Here is a 20,822-nt window from a genome sequence, read left to right on the forward strand (position 1 = left end):
AAAAAATTGAAACTGAAAATGTAACTTAAGTTCAAAATTAAAAAAAAAAAAAAAGTTAACACAATACTCTTACGTCAAATTTTAGCTTAACGTACATGAATATGATTCAAAAGAAAATAAAAAATACAAGTGTATAACCTTATTAAACCTTGACTTCTACTTTAATTTAAAAATTAAAATATCAACAAACTTATGCTAAATGAAAAAATAAACTTAAAATAAATAAAAATAGATAATACGAACAATTGCATGGAATCACAAGAAGTAAATATTGAGAAATAAGAAGAAAATGAGATATAAATAATATAAAATAAAAAATATATTTTTAAAAATATAAGAATAATAAAAATAAAAATAATAGAAAGAAAAAGTAAATTAAAATAAAAAATAAAAATAAAAATAAAAGTAAAAAATTTAGAACTTACCAACTTGTAATTACACATGTAATTACCAGCAATTCACAGCTCTCATGTGAATTGGAGAGTGTAATTAACTAGCCAACCAAACATGTCAAACTATGGAATTACACACAGTTACACCAAATTCAATTTGCATGGTGACTTTCCAAATATAACCTAGTATTTGAGACAAATTTCAGTTTTTATGAACTTTTAAAAGTGAAATATGTTTTTCAAATAACATGGCCAAATATATGATAAAATTTCATCCAAATCTTCACTCAAAAATGACATGTCAAAAATATTTTAGAATCTACGGTGTGAGAGAATATATACTCTCACCTTTTCGTCTTAGTTGACCTCTTGCTAAAAATATTTATTTTAATTTAATTGTTTCATTTATGAAATTAAGAGAATTTTATTATATTATTTCGATACTATCTCTATTATTAAATGACTATATTAAATGTATGTATTCAAATTTATATTTTTAAAGTATAATTAATTGTAATACCCCGATCATTCCTTAAGTCTGAATCCGTCTTTTGAGTATATAGAAATAACTTTCAAAGTGAATGATGATTGAACCGTGTAGAATTTCCCTAAATTTGACTTTTTGTCCTGTAGAGCATTGAATAAGCTTTCCATCGATACCAAATTCGCCCAAATCTGACACTCAGGGTGAAGAGTTAGAGTCATTTTAGTGAGACAGTGTGCCACGCAATTGTCATTTTCCAGTGAGCCTTTGCAATATTGACGCGTCGCGCCAAGGCTCAATATTAGGATTGTCAAATTTCAGTGTACTAACGCAATTCCACCGTGTCGCAGTGCCCTTCCAAGTCACAACCAAGGTGACAACGCGATTTCACCGCGTCACGCTACTGAGCAGTTTCCCAATTGTCCAAATCCAGTGAAGGACCGCGATCCTGGCGCGTTGCGCTAGGGCAAAAAATTGGGCTCCAGTTCTAGAATTTGCTCAAGGGTATTTTGGTCTTTTCCACCTATTCTTACCCTCTCTCTATATATATATTCAAGTAGAGAAGAGAAATTCATTTCTCTCCAATTTCTTTCCAAGAACATTCATGAAGCTAGGGTTTTCTCTCAACCCAAAAATCCAATCTTCTCCAAGAAAATTCAAGAACCTTCCATAAATACCTTCAAGTGGTTCAAGATTTAAGATATCTAAGTCAAGGCATCAAGAAATTTAGCTCAAAAGTGCGAGAAAGAAGTTCCAATCAAGTTTCTTCATCTCAAAATCATAATCAAGGTATGTGGGGCTTGAACAAGAATATCCTTTCATTCTTGTGCCCAAAGAGTTGATTTTTACTATTGGAATTTCATGATCCTTGCAAGTGGGTTTACACCCAAATTTCTTTATTGATGATTTATGAGATTTGAGTTGAATAAGTTTGATATTTATGATTATTTTACCATCACATTTCTTAAATTGAAAAATTTATGCCATGAGATGTATATTGATATTATGAAATGATGATTTCTAAAGTGATTTAAGATAAGCGTCATGATTTATGCTTTTCCATGAGGAGTTTGATTATTGAATATATGTATTGATATTTGAGCTTGAGAGTCAAGAATGAGTTCTATGATGTTTTCTCGAAGTTTTGACATTTGATATGATTTAATGAGCAAGTCCACTTGATGTTGAGAAAGATTATTTTGAGATTGAGTAGAGTTAGGAATCCACAAATTGTTTATGATTTACAAATGAGATATATTTATGATTTTGGTCTCTATGATAGACCTTTGAGTTGATTGAGGTGGATTTCCTAACGCGTTCTGAGCTAAGTCTGGGAGGAGTATTTAGCACCGAGCGGGAAGTGTGGGTTTAGCGCATCCTACTTTCCCAGAACTATGTGCCATCGTAGGATTGAGCTTTGAGGACCAAAGTGCCGAGTTTGTGATCACAGAGATGAGTTTGAGGTTATACTCCCTGGCAAGAGTATAACGCTCTCGCCGATGTGGGGTTCCTTCCTTAGGAGGGAAAAGTGTTGGACTCCATGCAGCTCACATGATTTATGTCGGTTATAAGAAACTCCCAAGTCCATAATAGTCTAAGTTTCTTGAGTTACCGAGTCACTTTAAGTCATGAGTAAAAGAGTTTGAGTTGAGTCCAATGATTTATGAGATTTATGAAGCATGTGTTACTGTTGATGATTTATGAGAAATTATATTATAGTTTAATTCAAGAGAAGAGAGTCATTATTCTCAGCATGCATGATTTTATTTTACACTTATGATATTATTTAAAAATGTTGCATGCACCCCTACATACTCAGTACATTTCCAAAGTACTAATTCATATATATATGTCTATGTGCGACATTGTCTCATAATGTAGGTACAAGTTGTAGCGTACATACCACATTCAGTTAGTTTGCAGCTTCCAGTAAGCAGGTGGTGAGTCCTTTTGATTCAAGGGCTTGAGTTAGTTATACAGTTCGAGAAGTATTGTATTTTCTTATTTTAGTCATATTGAGCTTGGATAGTTGGGAGTCATGACCTGGCTATCTAAAGTCAGTACCAGTAGAGGCTTCATAGACAGTCAGTAGAAGTTGATGTATGCAGTTTCAGTTTCATTTTGTAAAAGCAGAGTTGTAATCTTGTAAAGTTCATATTTGTATTGATCAAGTTCAGAGAAGTGCGATGTTTTCGTTGATTTTATATAGATTTAAGCATTTTATTCGATCGCTTATGAGTTATGCCAGCAGGAGGGTTAGCTTGGAGTTACTTGTGCCCCTAAGCACCGTGTGATGTCTCGGGATCCAATTGTGGGGCGTTACATTAATAAGATTAATTTGTTAAAATAATATTTTTTTAAAAGAAATATTAAGTCAATAAGAATCAACTATTTTAAAATGGAAGGAATATTAATAATAAGTATGGTTTAGAAAATTTTATAATTTTATCCTTTTCAAAACGAAGTCCGACCCGGAAACAGGCTCCGGTTCGTCTGTAAACGGATTACGGCAACAGCACGTCTTTTTGGCTTGCTATTTGGTAACTGCCCAACATACACCAGATTCTTTCCATCACAGTGAATACAGAATTCTTCATCTATCTCCATGACGAAAAATAACGGCAGAGTTAATACCCATACACCGGATAAGGGTAGGACTTTACCCGTTGACCCGAAACTTCCTAGATACCTCTGTCAGAATTGCCATAATCCCCTTTGTATCACAGGCGTCGATAATTATGCCGATAAATTCTTCCCCGATTCTTCTTCTACTTCTCGCTCCGGTTAGTCCCGTCGTCCTTCTCTCTCGAGCTTTATATATACAATAAATATATATTCAGTCATTAATCGAAACCCCAAATTAATTGGAGTGTACTATGTTAATGCCCTATTATTCAATGTTTTTGGAAATTGTGATAAATGTTTCTTTGTTAGATAAAATTATGTGAATTGGTGTGTATTGGAGCTGCTAACTGGATTTTTTTTTTTTGGTTTAATTTTCATGTGCACTAAAAGGGGATAGGAAGGTGTGGAAAATGCGAATTAGGGTAGAGGGTTAGTGGGCAGGAGTAGGTCCTTGCTGGTAGTCATAGTGCTTTGTTTGTAGTTGTGCCGGTAGTCATAGTGCTATGTGTGTCTTGTAGTTTCTTATTCGTGGTGTTTTGGTGATGTTTGTGATTTTGGATAGATTGTGTATAGTATTACTCTGTGCGTGTCTTGTTTCTTTTATTATCTAGCGGTGTGTTATTTCATTTTGTTTGTTATTTTTATATTTTTTTATACGGTTATTTATCCCGAGCTGGGAGTCCATCGAAAACCGCCGCTCTACTTCATCAGAGGTAGTGTTATGGACTGCGTACACTCTACCCTCCCCAGACCCCACTTTGTGGGTATATGGGTATGTTGTTGTTGTTGTTGTTGTATGCACTAAAAGCTTTTCCTTGGGGAAATCTTAGTAACTCAGTTGATTGACTACTAACTTTGATGAATTTGATTCCCCAACTTGTAATCCCATCAGCCATTTCCCCTTCTCCTACCCTTAATTTTTTTGTTCCAAAAAAAGTAGCATCAAAAGTTCTTACCTTTACTAAATTTCGTGGTGAAGTAGTCGTGTGTTAGAGATACCTTTAATTTTGATCTAAGTTCAGCGGAGGCTGCTATATTTTGGGTTCAAAAAAACGTTTATTTTCCATAATATGAATAGCTTCTATGAATAACTTCCCTTTTAAGTCGCGGGTCTATTCGAAACAATCTCCCTACCCTATAGAGGTAGGGGCAAGCAAAGCTTCAAACAAAGAGGTTGGGTTGTTCACTTTATTTATTTGATTTCACTTTACTTAAGATTAAAGATAGGGACCGGGAGGGCAGTGAAGTCTCATTTAGTACACAACTAGTGAGCTGCAAGCACCTATCCCTTCTTTTTAGACCAGTTGCTCTGCTCCTTATCCCTTTGGGGCTATACCTCAGCTTAGATCATCATTAGATGCTAACGATCCTTTCACCGAAGAACTCTTTAAAGAGGACACTGGCGAATTTGGCTAGTCATATTTGGGTAATTATTTCCCTATTGGGTTACATTATACTGATAGCATTATAGTTAATGGTGCTCCAGGTGAGCTGTGGAGAAAAATTAAAGGCAGTATCAATATTGACTCCATGGTTTGTTTGAGGATGTTTGGCATTCTAGAGCTTTAGCCTGCAATTAATGGAGTAGTCGAATGTATTTTGGGGCATTTAAGCGCTTTATATAGGAAATTAAACGTTCATTTTACCAAGTGAACCTAAAGGTTGAACTACTGGAGAAAAAAAGCTGTGAAGGTAACTGTGCTTCTACCTCAAAGGGTTGATATGGTCTACATGATACAATTATATGTTCTAGAATAATTGGGGCAGCTACAGTGAATATCATGGCGTTGCTACATTATAAACTACACACGCAGTTGTTGCTAGCAAATATTGAACAGCTGGTTTCTTTTTAGTTCTCAAATGGTATGCCAACCAGTGGCCTCTGCCCTTTTGGAAGTCAATTCAGTTGGAACTAGATTATTTATATCTTTGTTTGGGATATTTCTTGACTCGAACCTTGAGGACAAGGTTCTTATTGAGGGCGGGAGTACTTGTTATGAATCAACCCTAGTCTAAGGTGTGCAAGGATGTCACACAAGCAACTATTGGGCCGAAAAGAAACAATAGAACCAAAAGGCCATCACAAAGGTTGATTTGGGATCCAGGCCCAATTAGCAATTGGTTAAAAAGAACTAGAACTAGGAAGAATGGATTAAGTGTATTTTGATGGTGCTTAGGCAAAGACTCTATTTTTCATCCTCAATTCTATGTAACTGCTTCTCAGTTAATTGTTAATTTTATTTAGTTAGTACTTCATATATTACGTTCAGTGATTATAATATACATCAGTATTCGTGTTGGGAATCGGGTTGTTACATATTTTGTAGTTGTAATACGAAATCATTAGATTTATTGTCAACATATATCATCATTTTGTTTTTAGTTTTCTTTCTATGTCCTGTGGAATTGTACAAGGGATTCTTTTCTTTAAGTTAAATGTTTTGAAGTCTGGATAATTGCATCATCTATTTTTTCATTTGGAGTTGCCTGTGCAGGGATTCAGGCTTCTTCAATTCATGGAGCTGGTAATGTTATAGGGTCGATCCGAATGGAACATTCATATGTTGTGTTGCCAAAGCAAAGAAATCAGGTACCAGGGATCCCTCCTCGAGGACGAGGAGGGTCTGCTCAGCCAGATGCAAGCCAAAGTGGGAGGGCTATGGAAGAATCGTTTGTGGTTTTGCCTCCACCAGCTGCTTCAGTGTATAAGTGTGAGCCTACATCTGATGGAGCTGGTATGAATCTTCCATCACCAGATGGCGGACCTCCAAATGCTCCCATTCAGCCAAACAATTCTGGGTTTCACTCCACCATCACTGTACTAAAGCGTGCATTTGATATTGCCACAACACAGACCCAGATCGAGCAACCTCTGTGTCTTGAGTGCATGAGGGTGCTCTCTGATAAACTTGATAAGGAGGTTGAAGATGTTAACAGGGACATACAAGCCTATGAAGCTTGCCTTCAGCAATTGGAGGGAGAAGCAAGAAATGTTCTTAGCGAGGCTGATTTTCTGAAGGAGAAATTGAAGGTAGTTAACACTTATGAATTACATAAAAGATCTCTTAGTTTTCCTTTTTATATATAAGAGAACAAATAAATTTTGATGCTATGCAACCTGATCCGTCACAGAAGTACCTCAGGAAAGCTGAGGCTTAGGATGTACCTTTTCTGCAATTATATCTGCTGCACATTTTTTCTTTTATATTAAAGAGCATTTATTAACTTTAATGTGTTTTGATGCCGTTGCAGATAGAAGAAGAAGAGCGAAAACTTGAAGCAGCAATAGAAGAAACAGAGAAGCAATGTGCTGTAGTCACTGCTGAGCTGAAGGAACTAGAGCTCAAGTCTAGCCGCTTTAAGGAGTTGGAGGAGCGGTAATTCTCAAATGACCTGGATTGCATCTTTTTAATTTTTTGATGCAGAAACTAGCCATCATAAATGTAGTTTAGGAGTTTGTCTCAGTTACTGGCCAATGCATGTATGCATTTTCGTTTCTCTGTTTATTGCTGGGATTCTTTTGTCGTCTAGATATTGGTATGTCAAAGCCTCGTTGGAGCTTTAGTTTAGGGGAATCCTTTTTCATGAATGTAGTATCGAGGTTTGGATTATTTGAAAAGAGGTCAACCTTAGGGGAGATCATTCAAAAAAGTAAGGTCATAACAACGACTCATGGGGAGTCGGAAAGAAGTAGAATCAAAGGGGGTAACAAACAATAAGTAGAGGGGCGACACATGAATTCTTTTTGGTGCACCCATGGAGTTTCCGTTTGTACTTTGTAGGAAGACTTAGTGTTATTTGCAGAGAATTACGTTATGTTGTAGGTTTTCTACTTTTGATATATTGTTTATATATGGGAGGTTTTTCATTATCGATAAAATTATATTACCTTATAAAAGAATATTGCTGACACCAAATAGCTCGAGATGGAGGCGTAGTTGTTATTGTTGTTGTAGACTGTAGTATTATAAAGCAACTTAAAATGGCTTGGTAGAGAACCATGCAAAGAAAAGAGGACCCGTTATTATATTCCGGTTTGGTAGCCTGTACCAAGAGTTCAGTTATAGTTATCTTAATCTATTATTTAAGTTAGCTGTTTGAATTACCCATCACTATCTGCTAATTGTTAGCATGCCGTTTATTTAACAGGTATTGGCAAGAATTCAATAACTTTCAGTTTCAGTTGATATCTCATCAGGTTTCTTGCTTCTTCTTCTCACTATGTATCTGTTTGTGTCTATCATATTTAATTTTCCTGTTGGCATAAGCTTTGGTTATATCTCTTTAAATGATCACTTAACTGTTCTTTTGTTTCATATTACACATACTATCCCTCCCCACCAAAGAGCTATGTGTATATTGAGAACAAAAATGTAACTCCATTCAGATGATTGGGGTAGAAAAGAAGTATCTCCCTTTTAGGGTAGGGTAGTGGTACTGGCGTTGGATGGAGTAATCACTTTTTAAGACGGATCTTTTTACTGCAGGAAGAGAGAGATGCAATTTTAGCTAAGACAGAAGTTTCACAAGCTCATTTAGAGCTGCTAAAGCGAACTAATGTGCTCAATGATGCATTTCCAATCTGGTATGATGGTGAATTTGGAACGATTAACAACTTCCGGCTCGGAAGACTTCCTAAAATTCCGGTGTGTTACTTTAACTTATTTGGATATAATCGTGTGGTTCCTATTAGATAAATTCAGCATCATGCTTTGCTGCAATATGTGATATTCAATACTGAAATCGTATTTTCTCTTAAATTACTTCCTCAATATATCAGATTAATGTTAAATATAACTACAGAATTTATAATTGTTTGGGTTATTGGTTGGAGCGTCAAATAAATTTTGTAGTTGAAAACTGAATTAGGGTGTGGAAATTGGATGAGGGAGTACAACTTTTGTTTAGGGCATTGTGAAATATGTTACATCTTCAATTCTATCTCCTGTTTAATACGGAATCTGAGGAAAGGAAAAGGAGAAATAGCAAGTATTATATAGTTTAATTAGTTGAACTTCATGTAGATGTACGAACTGTTATAAATTTCATTTATTCATCTTGAATGAAGTTTGATCTTGTAGTAGCTATTTAGTTTGCCATTTTTGTCTTTTTGCATCCATGAACTGATATTTTTGCTACACTTTAAATGGCAGAAAGAGCTCATTGTTTCTCATTATGATACAGTATGCCGAAACTTTTTTGTCTTGAATTTTTTTTCTCATTATAATAATATTTTCCTTTTTTCCCTTTTTTTTGTAATCTATAATGTATAATATTTGTAAGTCATGCTTTAGGTTGAGTGGGACGAGATAAATGCAGCATGGGGCCAGGCATGCCTTCTTCTCCATACAATGGCTCAACATTTCCGACCAAAGTTTCAGTATCCTTATCATAACATACATCTATCTTCTTGTTTACAAGTATAAAATAATCCTATTCTTGAACAATTCTGGGGACTTAGCAAAGTTTCAAGTAAAACCTTCAAATAGTCGATATAAAATCAATTTATCACATGGATGGCAAGGATTCTTTTGGATGTTGAAGAACCCGTGGCTGCAATGCGTAGATGTGGGTGGAATAGTTTAGATATTTAATAAATTTCTGGAGTGTATAAATCAAAGGTCAAAAGGTAGACAGTAGAGTATATTTAGTTTCTACCCATAAAGCGTAGTGTTCTTGCTGTTTAATTTTCCATTGTGTATCCTTGATTTTCCATTCCAGATATCGGATAAAAATTCTTCCTATGGGAAGTTATCCTCGGATCATGGACACCAATAATACTACATATGAACTGTAAGTTTGTTCTCTTCTTTTTCTTAAACGTATCTGTCCAAAAATATTAATTTCCGTTATGTCTGTTTGATACAAATATGTTGAACTCGAGTGGGGTGGGGGGTGAATGATGCAATAATAATCATAGTCGGTAAATGTAGGATGGGTAGTCCATTTGCTGTTGATGTGATTTCATTGTATTTACATTGAGCTTTCTACTTGATAATGGTGAATGGGATGTATGAACGGCGAAATCACTTTCTGGAGCTGGTTATGTTGCATCTTCCTTTCCAGTTATCTTAAATACCTTAAGACAGTAACAGACATTGTTTGTGGTTTTACAATTTGCAATCTTTCACCTTTTAGAATAGCTAATATGATCCCTTCTTCCTCTCTTGAAGATTTGGCCCGGTAAATCTCTTCTGGAGCACACGGTATGACAAAGCAATGACATTGTTCTTGACTTGTCTGAAGGAGTTCTCCGACTTTGCAAATTTAAAAGATAGGGAAAACAATATTCGTCCTGAGAAATGTTTTAAGTTTCCATACAAGTAAGTCTCTGCATTTCAAGAAGCGTAATTCTGCAACACTTAAAAGCTTCAGTCTTTCAGCAAAATGTTTTTTACTCTGTAGTGAATCTCGGATTTATATTTTCTTAGTATTATACATTGCTATTGGGTACATGGGGTTGTCAGAGTTTCCGCAAAGAAGGGCTTGGTAGACTTTGTTTTTATGATAAGTTTGCTCTCATATGTCCATATTATTATCCCCACTGGAGGAACTTGACGTTGGAGCATATGACTATCAGTTAAGATCGATTGGAATAATTTCATAGGTCTATTTGTTTTTCCTTTTCTATTTTTGGGTTGGTAATAGAGAGGTTTGCGTGACTTGGCATGATCATTGATGTAAGAGTATAGTATGTCTTAGACAACAGCGTGGAACCAGCGAGACTTAATATGCGAGAGTTGGACAAATACCAGCATGGAAGGGAGCTAAATTTGATACTTTTAGCTTTTAAGAGCCACAATCTTATGCAGTTAGGCCCATTTGTGAAGTACTTCTAAGTGTTCGCTATTATTTTGTACTCCACTAATTTGTCTTGATTTTCTAATATATTGGGGGCCACAATTGGACTTGTACTTGACTCCACTATAGATATAGAAATGGCATTCTCCAACAAAGTTCTTGTTTGATAGTAGTACTATAACTGTTGCTCACCTGTCTAGGGCTTTCTTGCAGGATTGACAATGATAAAGTTGAAAGTTACTCCATAACCCAGAGCTTTAATAAGCAGGAAAATTGGACCAAAGCTCTCAAGTACACACTCTGCAATTTGAAGTGGGTGCTCTACTGGTTTGTCGGTAACACGAATTTCCAGCCACTTTCTGCAACAGTCTCTTCACAAGCTGAAGTTCCAGTTGCAGCAGGATCGATTGACAGCAAACGACCAACCAATACCAAGTTTCAATCTTGAAGTTCTTGAATCAGTAATACCAACTTCTCATCTTGCGCAATTCATGTTGTAAGTAGACAAGAAAGACAAATTATGTCGGTAAGCGGTCACTCGTAATGTTGCATCATATTTTCTTTTTCTTGGCTCATTTTAAAAGTTTGAAGCTGTATATATACCAATATAGGTAACATTTCATCGTGCTTCTTGTTTCCTCCCCCCCACCACCACACACACAACCAAAGTCTTTATAAGGTGCATTCGGTTATTATATACACTTCTGCTGTCTGACGAATACCATAATGTAATAGTTACATACAGACCAAACAAGAAATACGTTATACAGAAAACAATACAAAACGATGTATTTCGGGACAACAAAAAATTAAAAGAATTAATCAAAAACAGAATACAAGGGTTGGTAACCTGACTTGCCAATTGTCATGGTTAATTCAGGCAACCAACCTTAGACCATCTCCAAGTGCTTCATTCTTTCATTGTAACTTTTGGTTTATTTCCTTACTCCCCTAAAAACTGGCTCAAAACTCAAAAGTTTGAGTTGCTAAACTAGTCAGAACTCAATAAAAACAGACATAAACAAAACTGCTATATACAATCCTAAAGAATCAAGATACAACATATAACTACTCGAGGAGTTGTTTTGCAAAATATAAAGAATATGTAACTCCACCTATACGAACGTTTGCCAACATTTCTGGCTAATTGGCTTCCCCTCATGAATCATTTTCCACGCTAAAATCTGGTTCAGCTGGTTTATGAAGCAGCAGAGGTAACGTGGGAGACAATTTGGCATCAGCTGTGTGGTTATGTCGCAAGGCACGCAGTGCATTAGCAGCAAACCTTGATGCATAAATGATAGCTCCAAGACTTGGTGCATTTGTGCTCTCTTTTGCTAATTCAGCCTGCAGTCTATCTTCTTCCTCTCTTAAAGATCTCTCAAGCTTGTTCCTGCAGTGTCGACGCCATGCAACTTGTATGAAGCCTGCAGCCCACGTCCTCCACTGCTGTGAGCAGTACCTGAAATAGCCAAGTACACAAGTGTTAACGGCTTCCTCCAACACTCATACACCAGTTACTTATGTAGGTTAATTTCATGGCTGGTCACTTAACTTTCAGCATATTGCATCAAATATAAAATTAATTTGCTATCTGAGGCAAGTTGAAGCTTGTTATGAAATGGAATAAGGCCTAAATAACTTACTTGAAAGTATGCTTGAGCTGCTTGCTATGTAGACGTCTAAACTGCGAGGCGACAAACTTGAGGTCATCACCAGTGAGGGCAAAAGCTTCAATATCAGTTACAGCCTGCACTGTTCTAGTTGAAATGGGAAGACTAGTGGAGGAAGGATGAGGGTCTAAAGCCCATGTAAGGAGCTCATCTCCGCAGAAGCCACCGGCATTGAGATGAACAGAGTTGAAAAAACCGGTCCTTCCACCATTTGTGGTCATAGTTAGCAGTGTACCTCTCATTAAAAAGAGCATTTCTTCTACTGGATCGCCTTCTCGGATTATGAAGCTCTTCTCTGTGAAGAGTGCTGGCTTCAGTCTATCACACAATCCGTCCAGTAATTGTTCGTCCATTTTCTCAAATATGGGAACCTGCATCACCAAATCAATGCAAAATTTAGTGCTTGTTTGGAGTGATCATCATAAATGATTAAAGTGTATAGGTCACAATATATAAAATATTCTGACAGAGCTGCTCATGTATAAGGAACTATTATGGATCATCAACACTCCGGCTAAGGAAAGTAGTAAGGGATAGACCTTCCATTCTCATGTCTTAAGCATGAGAAATTTGTTTCAACTTTACGGAATGGGATACTTCACCAAGGAAGTAGACCTATACTTTTTAGGAGGAAAACAAAGGAAACTTTTTCTTATGTATATACTTCAAGACTTGATGTGGTTTCCTACTAGTATGAGATTGAGGTTAGTTGACTGGTTGACTGAAAAATACCTAATTTGGCTTGATAAGGTTTCTTTCAAATCTCATACTCCCTCCGTTTCCATTTTATTCCATAAAAGAATGACTTATCTCTATATTTCAAGACTGTACTTTAAACGTTCCTTTTACCTTAATGACATGCTCATAAGTTATAGCCGTAGAAATGTGATGACATATTTAGGACTAAAAGTTCTAAGGGTACTTTCCCAAATGTGCCAAAAGTTTGTTTTTCTTTCTTAAACTTCATCTTTAGTCAAACGTGATCATATAACTGAAATGCAGGGAGCAACATTCTTTGATTGCATACACAATGAAGGCTAAAGGTTCACATTACCAGTCAAAACTGTTCACTTTCCAGATAAAACACCATTTCAACCCAACATATGATGAAGTTGGACAGACATAATTATAGATGTGCTGAGTACTTACTCTTTTAAGCAAAGACCAACAGAGATGGCGCTTTAAATCTCTCCTCAAGTCTCTAGGAAGATTATGAATCAGTAAATCCTCCTCAACTCCCCTGGTTTCTTGCCATTTGTACTGTTCGTGTCTTCTAATTCGCTCTCTCAGGTTGTCGGGAAGCATGCGATGAGACATCCACTGTTCTGCATCCCGCCTTCTTACTCTCATCTCTTCTACTCTAACCGCGATAGACTGCAAATATTTCTGTTTCCAACAACCAACACGAAATTACTGGAACTTCATTCAAATAGTTCACTTGAAAGGTAATTACCAAAACAAGTGGGGTATGTAATCCAGTAAATAAGACAAATAACCTTCTATAACACATTTAAATTGCACTTATAGTGTACTGTCAGTTAATACAAGCCCAATTCCAAAATGCCAAAGTGTTCATTTTGAGAGGTCCCAGTATCATCTAGTCTGGCAAATATGAAACTTTTGAGCATCAACTTTTGTTGAAAATACAACAACACAGCAACATATCCAGTGTGATCTTACAAGTGAGGTTTGGGGAGGGTGGGGTGTAAGCAGACGTTACCCCTACCTTGTGAGAGGTAGAGAGATTGTTCCTTTGTTGAAAAATGATAATGCATAACAAATTACGTGGTTTCTGTAAACTTTTGGATAGCTTATACTTGAGAGGTAAAGAATGGAACTCAATGCCATGCAATTATATGATAAAAGGTAGAACTGTGCTAACCTGCATATTGCCAATAAGCAAAGAAAACAAGATAAGCCCAATAATGGAGATGAAGATGGCGAAGAGAATCTCTCCTACAAAGGTGCTTGTCTTGAGGTTTTGGCCAAGAGAACTGAAACATGTAAGAAAGAAATTTAAGCTTTTAAGTTTTAACGCAGTCCGAAGAGATAGTTATAGAATTATGGAAGTTACTCAACATGTTAATTTTGGTCATACATTCTTGAGACATTAGTAAAATTGGTTAGCTACTTGTAAAAACTACGTTGAATCTGACAGGTGAACATCAGAAATTGATAAAGGAAAGTTCATCTGGTGGTAGCAAGGATCACTAATGCTTCAATATTAATGACAGGCCAGATGCAACAGAGCAACCACTCGTGAGCGGGTTCCCCACTGGAAGAGGGACAGGAGATAGGCATCTCAAGGCACATCACGATCTACTGTTGGCTAAATTACGTTACTTAAATGGAACTAACAGAATCCAAGTGGTCATTCGATTGATCAGAAGATCCTGTCACTTGGCTAAAATCAATTACTTGAACGAAACTAGATCTCATGGTCCAAAACTATTTCTTATGAAGAAATGAAACTCTTTTACCACACTAGCAGTCAAATAAAAATAGGACCTGTTATCCAAAATACAGAAATTTTCCATCTGCAGAAATTTAATAGCTGTAAGAAAATCCTAGGTCAAAATGTATGTAGTGAAATAAGAAAAGGTGAGCAGACCTTAAGTTTCTCAGCCCCCACCAAAAGCAATAGAAGAGTTTGGTCCATAATTTTCTTTTTTCCACAACCCGGAACTGAAGAGCATCAAGAGCGATTCCAAAATCAAAGTCATTTGCATCCTTTATATCTTCTTGTTGCAGGAAAGGGCAAGAGGAGTTCAGTAAGGACGCATTTCCATTCATTTTCGCTCCACAATATAAGTAGTCTGAAGAACAGTCAGGAATCTTGTCACACGCACTGCGCCAGCATGTATCTTGGCGTTCTACTGAGAACAAATACCAAAAGGCCCCAACTACCTGAGATCATACATTTGCACCTATTAAACAGGTTTTTTTGTTCAAGACTTAAATCTTATTGGAACCGATTGTTGGGTATGAAACTCGTGAAAAAGTGATAATTCAGATGTGTATTTTTGACCATAACTCTAAAAGATAATTACAAGTAAAAGGGAATAACTGATAGTTGGGGTGTGAAGCTTGCGAAAAAGTGATAGTTCCGATGTATTTTTGATCATTACCTCTATTTTTTATGTTTTTGTGATTTGTCTATTGGTTGAAGGGAACTTACGTTACTAGCTAGCATGTAGAGGGAAAGGTTGAAAACAGCTCCACCCCATGCACTTTCCGTAAATAAGCCCGAAGTCCTTGTTACTTCTTTGTACAAGGGATAAATTCTAAAAATTCTTGGAACATATTGAACAAATATGACAATTTTCAACATTTCTTTTGTTGCCAGAGCAATTGGGCCTTTCACGTTGGGAGTGATAAGCAGTATCACAATCTGCACAAAAATAAGGTTAAATTTGTCAATATCATATTCTCTTAAGTTAAGAGAATGCCAAAAAACACAAGCTTTTGAGGACACAAACCTGTGGGAGTGGAAGGACTGCTACAACGTCAACAGTGAAATAAGATAACAAATATCGCTTGGCTATAGCAGCAGAATCTTCAATCAACTCACCCCTTCCAAAAACTCGAGAAGTGGGAGCAATGAAGCCAGTATGAAATTGCAAGATAATGTGATTAATATAGAAAAGATCAGTGATAGAACGCAGAACACAAGCAGTGATCTTTAACGTCTTGTCCAAATCGAGACACTTATTTTCATTGTCAATGACAGGAATATAGAAGAACAACGGATCCAATGACACCGCAATTACACAAACTAGTACAAATACTTTGTTCCATTGCTGAAGAAATCTCCCCTGAGGATCAAGAACTTTCATCTTTGATGCGACAGATTGATCTTTTGTTGGCTTATCAGTTATAGGATAGACTCGAATTGATTTTCTCAAGCTACTAATTCTTTCAGAACCCCTCTCTAGCCTTCTTTTGAAGCTGCTCATTAACGAGCTAAACGACGGTTTTCTGACATGAAAATGCCTATTATCCTGAGAATTTTGACCGTCAATGCTAAATGATGATTGTTCTGACTTCCGGTCCTCAAACCTAAGTACATATAAAACAAGCAAAAAGATTAATACAAATCCAAAATTAGTTGGTTCATGTACCAAATTGTTACAAAAAAGATCAAATTAGGGTCTAATAAGATTCTTTTTGTTATTCACTTCCCATTGTGGTCCTATCTTGTTAGTTTCATCGATTAATTTATCTTTTAGCATTAATTCTTCTTGCATGTAGCTCGAATCGTATCATGATATTTATGTCAGCCTCTGATAATAGATCTTTTTAGCTCATGCCGCTATTCAATAAGTCAAAACAAAAATAATTAATTGCACATTACTTGGTATGGAAGGCTGATTGAACTAACCTTACATATTTGTCCTGCTTGAGATTAATCATATTGAGCTTCTGTTATACTGGATGCTCAGAAATTTCAGCTCTGTTGAAAAACAGAATGATCAACAATAGTAACTAGCTTACATTAACTACAAAAACATATTATAGGGCGAAAGGGAAAAACATTCCAAATGAAAGACGTGAATGTGAAAGTGAATAGTGCAAAATTTGAAGTCGGAATTATAGTTCAAGTATCCTCAACTTGTTCTGGAGTGAGACGTAGTGGTTGTAATTACAATTCAAGTACTAGAAAAACGAAAATTTATTCAAAAAGATATATAATGGTATATCCAGGAATTCTCTAACTCAATAATTTACTAGTAAAAATATGAAAAATATCAAAGAATATTTCTCCATGTTATGAAGTCATGAGAAGGAGCATGAAGAGATACCACTTACAAAAGTGTTTTGCCTGCCCTTCGACTAAATGAATTGGGATATTGTAAGAAAATTAGGACAAATACTTAACACATCAAAACTGATATAAAAGGAACTAAAACCAAAACTAGTACCTCTTTATTTTCCGTTTGGATTTTTTTGGCATTCGGCCTTTTGCTGTACATATGCTTGAATAAATAAAAAATGGTCCACGGACCTAAATCTAACTTTAAAAAAAACGTATGGATACAAGTATATAAAAAACAATAACTTGAGCAGATAGAAACTTACATAGTCTAATGGACATAATCTACAGCTGCAGGGCGAGTCAAGAAATAATGAAGTGAACTTTAGGACAAGTAGGCAGTAACATATGTGTGATCAATTTTTTCTGCTTAAGAAAGTTCCTGGATATTTCTATGAAAAGGCCGACACTGCGTTAATTGGAAGGAAGATTCGGTCTTTTTCCAAAGGGAAGAAACTGCGTAGACTTGGTGGAAGAAAAGTCAAAAGTCAATGAAGAGCTCTAGCAAAAGATATTACACACTCCGTTTCAAAACGAATACGACATTTAAAATAAAAATAAAAATAAAAATAAATCTTATAATAATAAATTAAAGTTATATCAAATGCATCAAAATATCTTTTTAATTTTATAATTTTAAACATATCATGTGTCAAGTTGAAATTAAAGTATTATAAAAAAAAATGAATCATTCTTTTTGAAATAAATTAATAAGAAAAATAGGTAATTCTTTTTTAAACGAAAGTATTTCTTTTCATTCTTAAATAATTTTTTTGAGTTCGTACCTATTGGATACAAGTCACCTTTATTAGAGAATGTTTATTCTTCCTAATCCCAATGTTTATTCTTCCTAATCCCACTCCATATCAGATCTAGTCAAATTACATACAGACACCAAAAACATGAAAAACCAAAAAAAAAGGTACAATTTTTTTTAAATAGGAATTTGTGTTGGGAAAGGCAAAGGCACAATCAAAAAGTCCGACAGGATAGCAGCGGAAGAATACCTAAGTCTAAACTTTTCCTCTCAATTTGAACCAAGAGGAGACAAGCAAATCAAGCAAAACAAAGTAACATAACAACAAATAAATCACCACACAAATACGATAACACAAGAATAAAACCAAGAACAAGAGACACCAAATTTACGTGGAAAACTCTTCAGTGTGTGAAGAGTAAAAAATTACGGGACCAAAATCTCCACCACAATCACCAAAGAGTTACAATATTGTTCTCCAAAATTGCCACCAAACAAGTGCCAAACAACGAGCAACAACACAACAAAGATAGCACTAAACTAGAGAATAAAAAGAAGCACAAACACAAAAAATGCAGCTACTGTTCGAAAATGAAGAACAGGAGTTAAAGGCCATCAAATCCACCTCCGTCAGTTTCTAATCAAAGATTGAGATGAGAGGAATAAAATGTCAAAAAATCAGCTCAATCGGACAAGAAACAAAGCGAAAATCGCAATTTGAAGTTGACTTCTGTGGCTGAAATTTTAGGTGCAAAAATCAGCTTTGTTTTCTCACTTTGGCTGCTGAAAAACTCTTTTGTGGATTGTGAATAAGACCTAAAAAATATCAATATATATGCCCTATAGTAATGAGCCTATGGGCAAAAGTGGGTTGGTCCAAATTGGGCTTCATTTATCCACATAGAAAGGAAAAAAAATCCATGACCCAATAATTCTCCCCCTCCGGACTATGTGGAGGAGACCGTCATCCCGGCGGTCATGCAACAATCTTCAAACTTCCCTCTTGGAAAATCTTTAGTCATCATGTCAGAATCATTATTATTCGTATGAATCTTCTCAAGTTTAAGCAACTTAGAATCCAACACATCCCGAATCCAATGGTATCTCACATCAATGTGTTTAGACCGACCATGAAATGTAGAATTCTTGCCAAGATATATAGAACTTTGACTGTCGCAATAAAAGCACATACCTCTCTTGAGCACAACCAAGTTTCCCCAAGAATCTCTTCATCCAAAGCAATTCTTTACAAGCTTCAACGGTAGCAATAAGTTTAGCTTTTGTAGTAGATAGAGCAACACATTTTTGCAACCTAGATTGCCAAGACACAACTCCCCCTGCAAAAGTAACCAAATACTCTGAAGTAGACTTGAGTATCAACATCACCAGTCATATCTAAATCAGTATAACCACAAAGAATAGGCTTCCCTTTACCAAAACACAAACTCAGACTAGAAGTGCCACAAAGATATCTTATAATCCACTTCACAACATTTCAATGTTCTCTTCCCAGATTAGAAAGAAAACTACTAACAACACCAACAACATGAGTAATATCCGATCTTGTGCAAATCATTGCATACATCAAACTACCAACAATTGAAGCATAAGGAACTTTCTTCATATCTTCCTTCTCATCATCACTGGAAGAACACTGCTTCGTGCTCAACTTAAAGTGCATAGCTAAAGGTGTACTGACAACCTTAGCCTTGTCCATGTTAAACCTTCGAAGTACTTTCTGAATGTACTTCTCTTGTGATAACCACAATTTTTTGGCCTTTCTATCACGGACAATCTGCATGCCAAGATTCTGCTTTGCTAGTTCTAAGTCTTTCATAGAAAAAGACTTACTCAACTCTTGTTTCAACTTTTGAATTCTACAAGCATTATGACCAACAACAAGCATGTCATCAACATAAAGCAAAACAATAATAAAGTCCCCATCAGAGAATTTTTGAACGAAAACACAATGGTCTGAAGTAGTCTTCTTGAAGCCCTGCTGACTCATAAAGGAACCAAACTTCCTGTACCACTACCTAGGAGCTTGTTTCAAACATACAAGCTCTTCTTCAATTTGCAAACATAATTCTCTTTTCTCTTGACTTCAAAACCTTTGGGTTGCTCCATATAGATTTTTTCATCTAAGTCACCATGGAGAAAAGCAGTTTTAACATCCATTTGCTCAATCTCTAAATCTAGACTTGCAACTAAGCCTAGAACCATACGAATGGATGACATCTTCACAAATGGAGAGAATATCTCATCAAAATCACCTCTCTTTTTATGGTTAAATCCTTTCACAACCAGTCTAGCTTTGTACCATAGAATTGGGTTACCATCTTCATGTTTCACCCGAAAAACCCACCTATTTTTCAAAGCTTTTCTGTCTTTAGGCAACTTAACCAAATCAAAGGTATGATTATCATGCAAAGATTTAATCTCATCTTCCATAACATCAAACAACTTTTATTTTTCTTCACTTTCCATAGCCTCATCAAGACTCTCAGGTTCTCACCCGTCAGTCAAGAGTACATACTCATTGGAAGAATAACAAGATGAAAGTATTCTCTCTCTAGTAGATCATCTGTGAGAACTCTTTAGAACATCAACAACTGGTTGCTGATCAACCATATCAACTTGCATTGGAGCATCAACAATATCATACTGGTCATTCTGAACATTATCATCATCTTCATTATCAACTTGATTTTAATCATCATGAAGATTTTCTTCAGGAGCAATAGTCAAAGGAACTGGATCAACATCAACTAGACTCTCTTTACTTTAAGAATCAACCTTCTCAGCTTTGTCAAAATCTTCAATTATTTGGTCTTCAAAGAACACAACATCACGACTTCTAATAAGTTTCTTCTCTGGATCATAGAAACGATAGCCAAATTCATCTTGAACATAACCAATAAAGATACACTGTCTAGTTTTAACATCCAACTTTGACCTTTCATCTTTAGAAACATGCATAAATGCTTTACAATCAAAGACTCTAAGATGATCATAAGAAACATTCGTACCAGACCAAACTCTGTTAAGGACATCACCATCCAAAGCAACAATAGGAGATAAATTAATAATATAAGCAACAGTATTAAGTGTTTCTGCCCAAAAGGAATCCCGACAGCTTAGCATATGAAAGCATCATCTAACCCTTTGGATTAAAGTTTTGTTCATCCTCTCTGCTAAACCATTCAACTGAGGAGTTTTTTGATGCTGAATACCCTATTCTCTACAATATCTATTAAAAGAATCAATTTATACTCAC

General features: G+C 35.8%; 2 protein-coding genes across 4 annotated transcripts; one reads left to right on the top strand and one right to left on the bottom strand.

Annotated features, from left to right (window-relative positions):
• The first annotated feature begins 3,328 nt into the window (after positions 1 to 3,328).
• On the top strand, positions 3,329 to 10,927 carry LOC107877797 (beclin-1-like protein). 2 transcript variants are annotated; one of them, XM_016724524.2, is made up of 9 exons: positions 3,329 to 3,659; positions 5,997 to 6,532; positions 6,754 to 6,878; positions 7,651 to 7,699; positions 7,989 to 8,147; positions 8,796 to 8,881; positions 9,223 to 9,294; positions 9,675 to 9,824; positions 10,516 to 10,927. In XM_016724524.2, the coding sequence occupies exons 1-9, from the start codon at positions 3,482 to 3,484 to the stop codon at positions 10,748 to 10,750; spliced, it is 1,590 nt and encodes a 529-aa protein (XP_016580010.1). In that variant the 5' UTR covers positions 3,329 to 3,481; the 3' UTR covers positions 10,751 to 10,927. The 2 variants fall into 2 exon arrangements, with proteins under 2 accessions (XP_016580010.1, XP_047269151.1); XM_047413195.1 differs by lacking the exon at positions 9,675 to 9,824.
• A 104-nt stretch (positions 10,928 to 11,031) lies between these two features.
• LOC107877796 (cyclic nucleotide-gated ion channel 1) lies at positions 11,032 to 17,222 on the bottom strand. 2 transcript variants are annotated; one of them, XM_016724523.2, is made up of 9 exons: positions 17,055 to 17,222; positions 16,357 to 16,428; positions 15,455 to 16,034; positions 15,154 to 15,366; positions 14,587 to 14,882; positions 13,858 to 13,969; positions 13,125 to 13,361; positions 11,949 to 12,346; positions 11,032 to 11,764 (listed from the first exon to the last, which is right to left on the bottom strand). In XM_016724523.2, the coding sequence occupies exons 2-9, from the start codon at positions 16,386 to 16,388 to the stop codon at positions 11,461 to 11,463; spliced, it is 2,172 nt and encodes a 723-aa protein (XP_016580009.1). In that variant the 5' UTR covers positions 16,389 to 16,428; positions 17,055 to 17,222; the 3' UTR covers positions 11,032 to 11,460. The 2 variants fall into 2 exon arrangements, with proteins under 2 accessions (XP_016580009.1, XP_047269150.1); XM_047413194.1 differs by having other exon boundaries at positions 16,898 to 17,072.
• Between the last annotated feature and the right edge of the window lie 3,600 nt (positions 17,223 to 20,822).

This window comes from Capsicum annuum, chromosome 5 (genome assembly GCF_002878395.1).
Source record: "Capsicum annuum cultivar UCD-10X-F1 chromosome 5, UCD10Xv1.1, whole genome shotgun sequence".
In the NCBI taxonomy this organism is placed as follows: domain Eukaryota; kingdom Viridiplantae; phylum Streptophyta; class Magnoliopsida; order Solanales; family Solanaceae; genus Capsicum; species Capsicum annuum.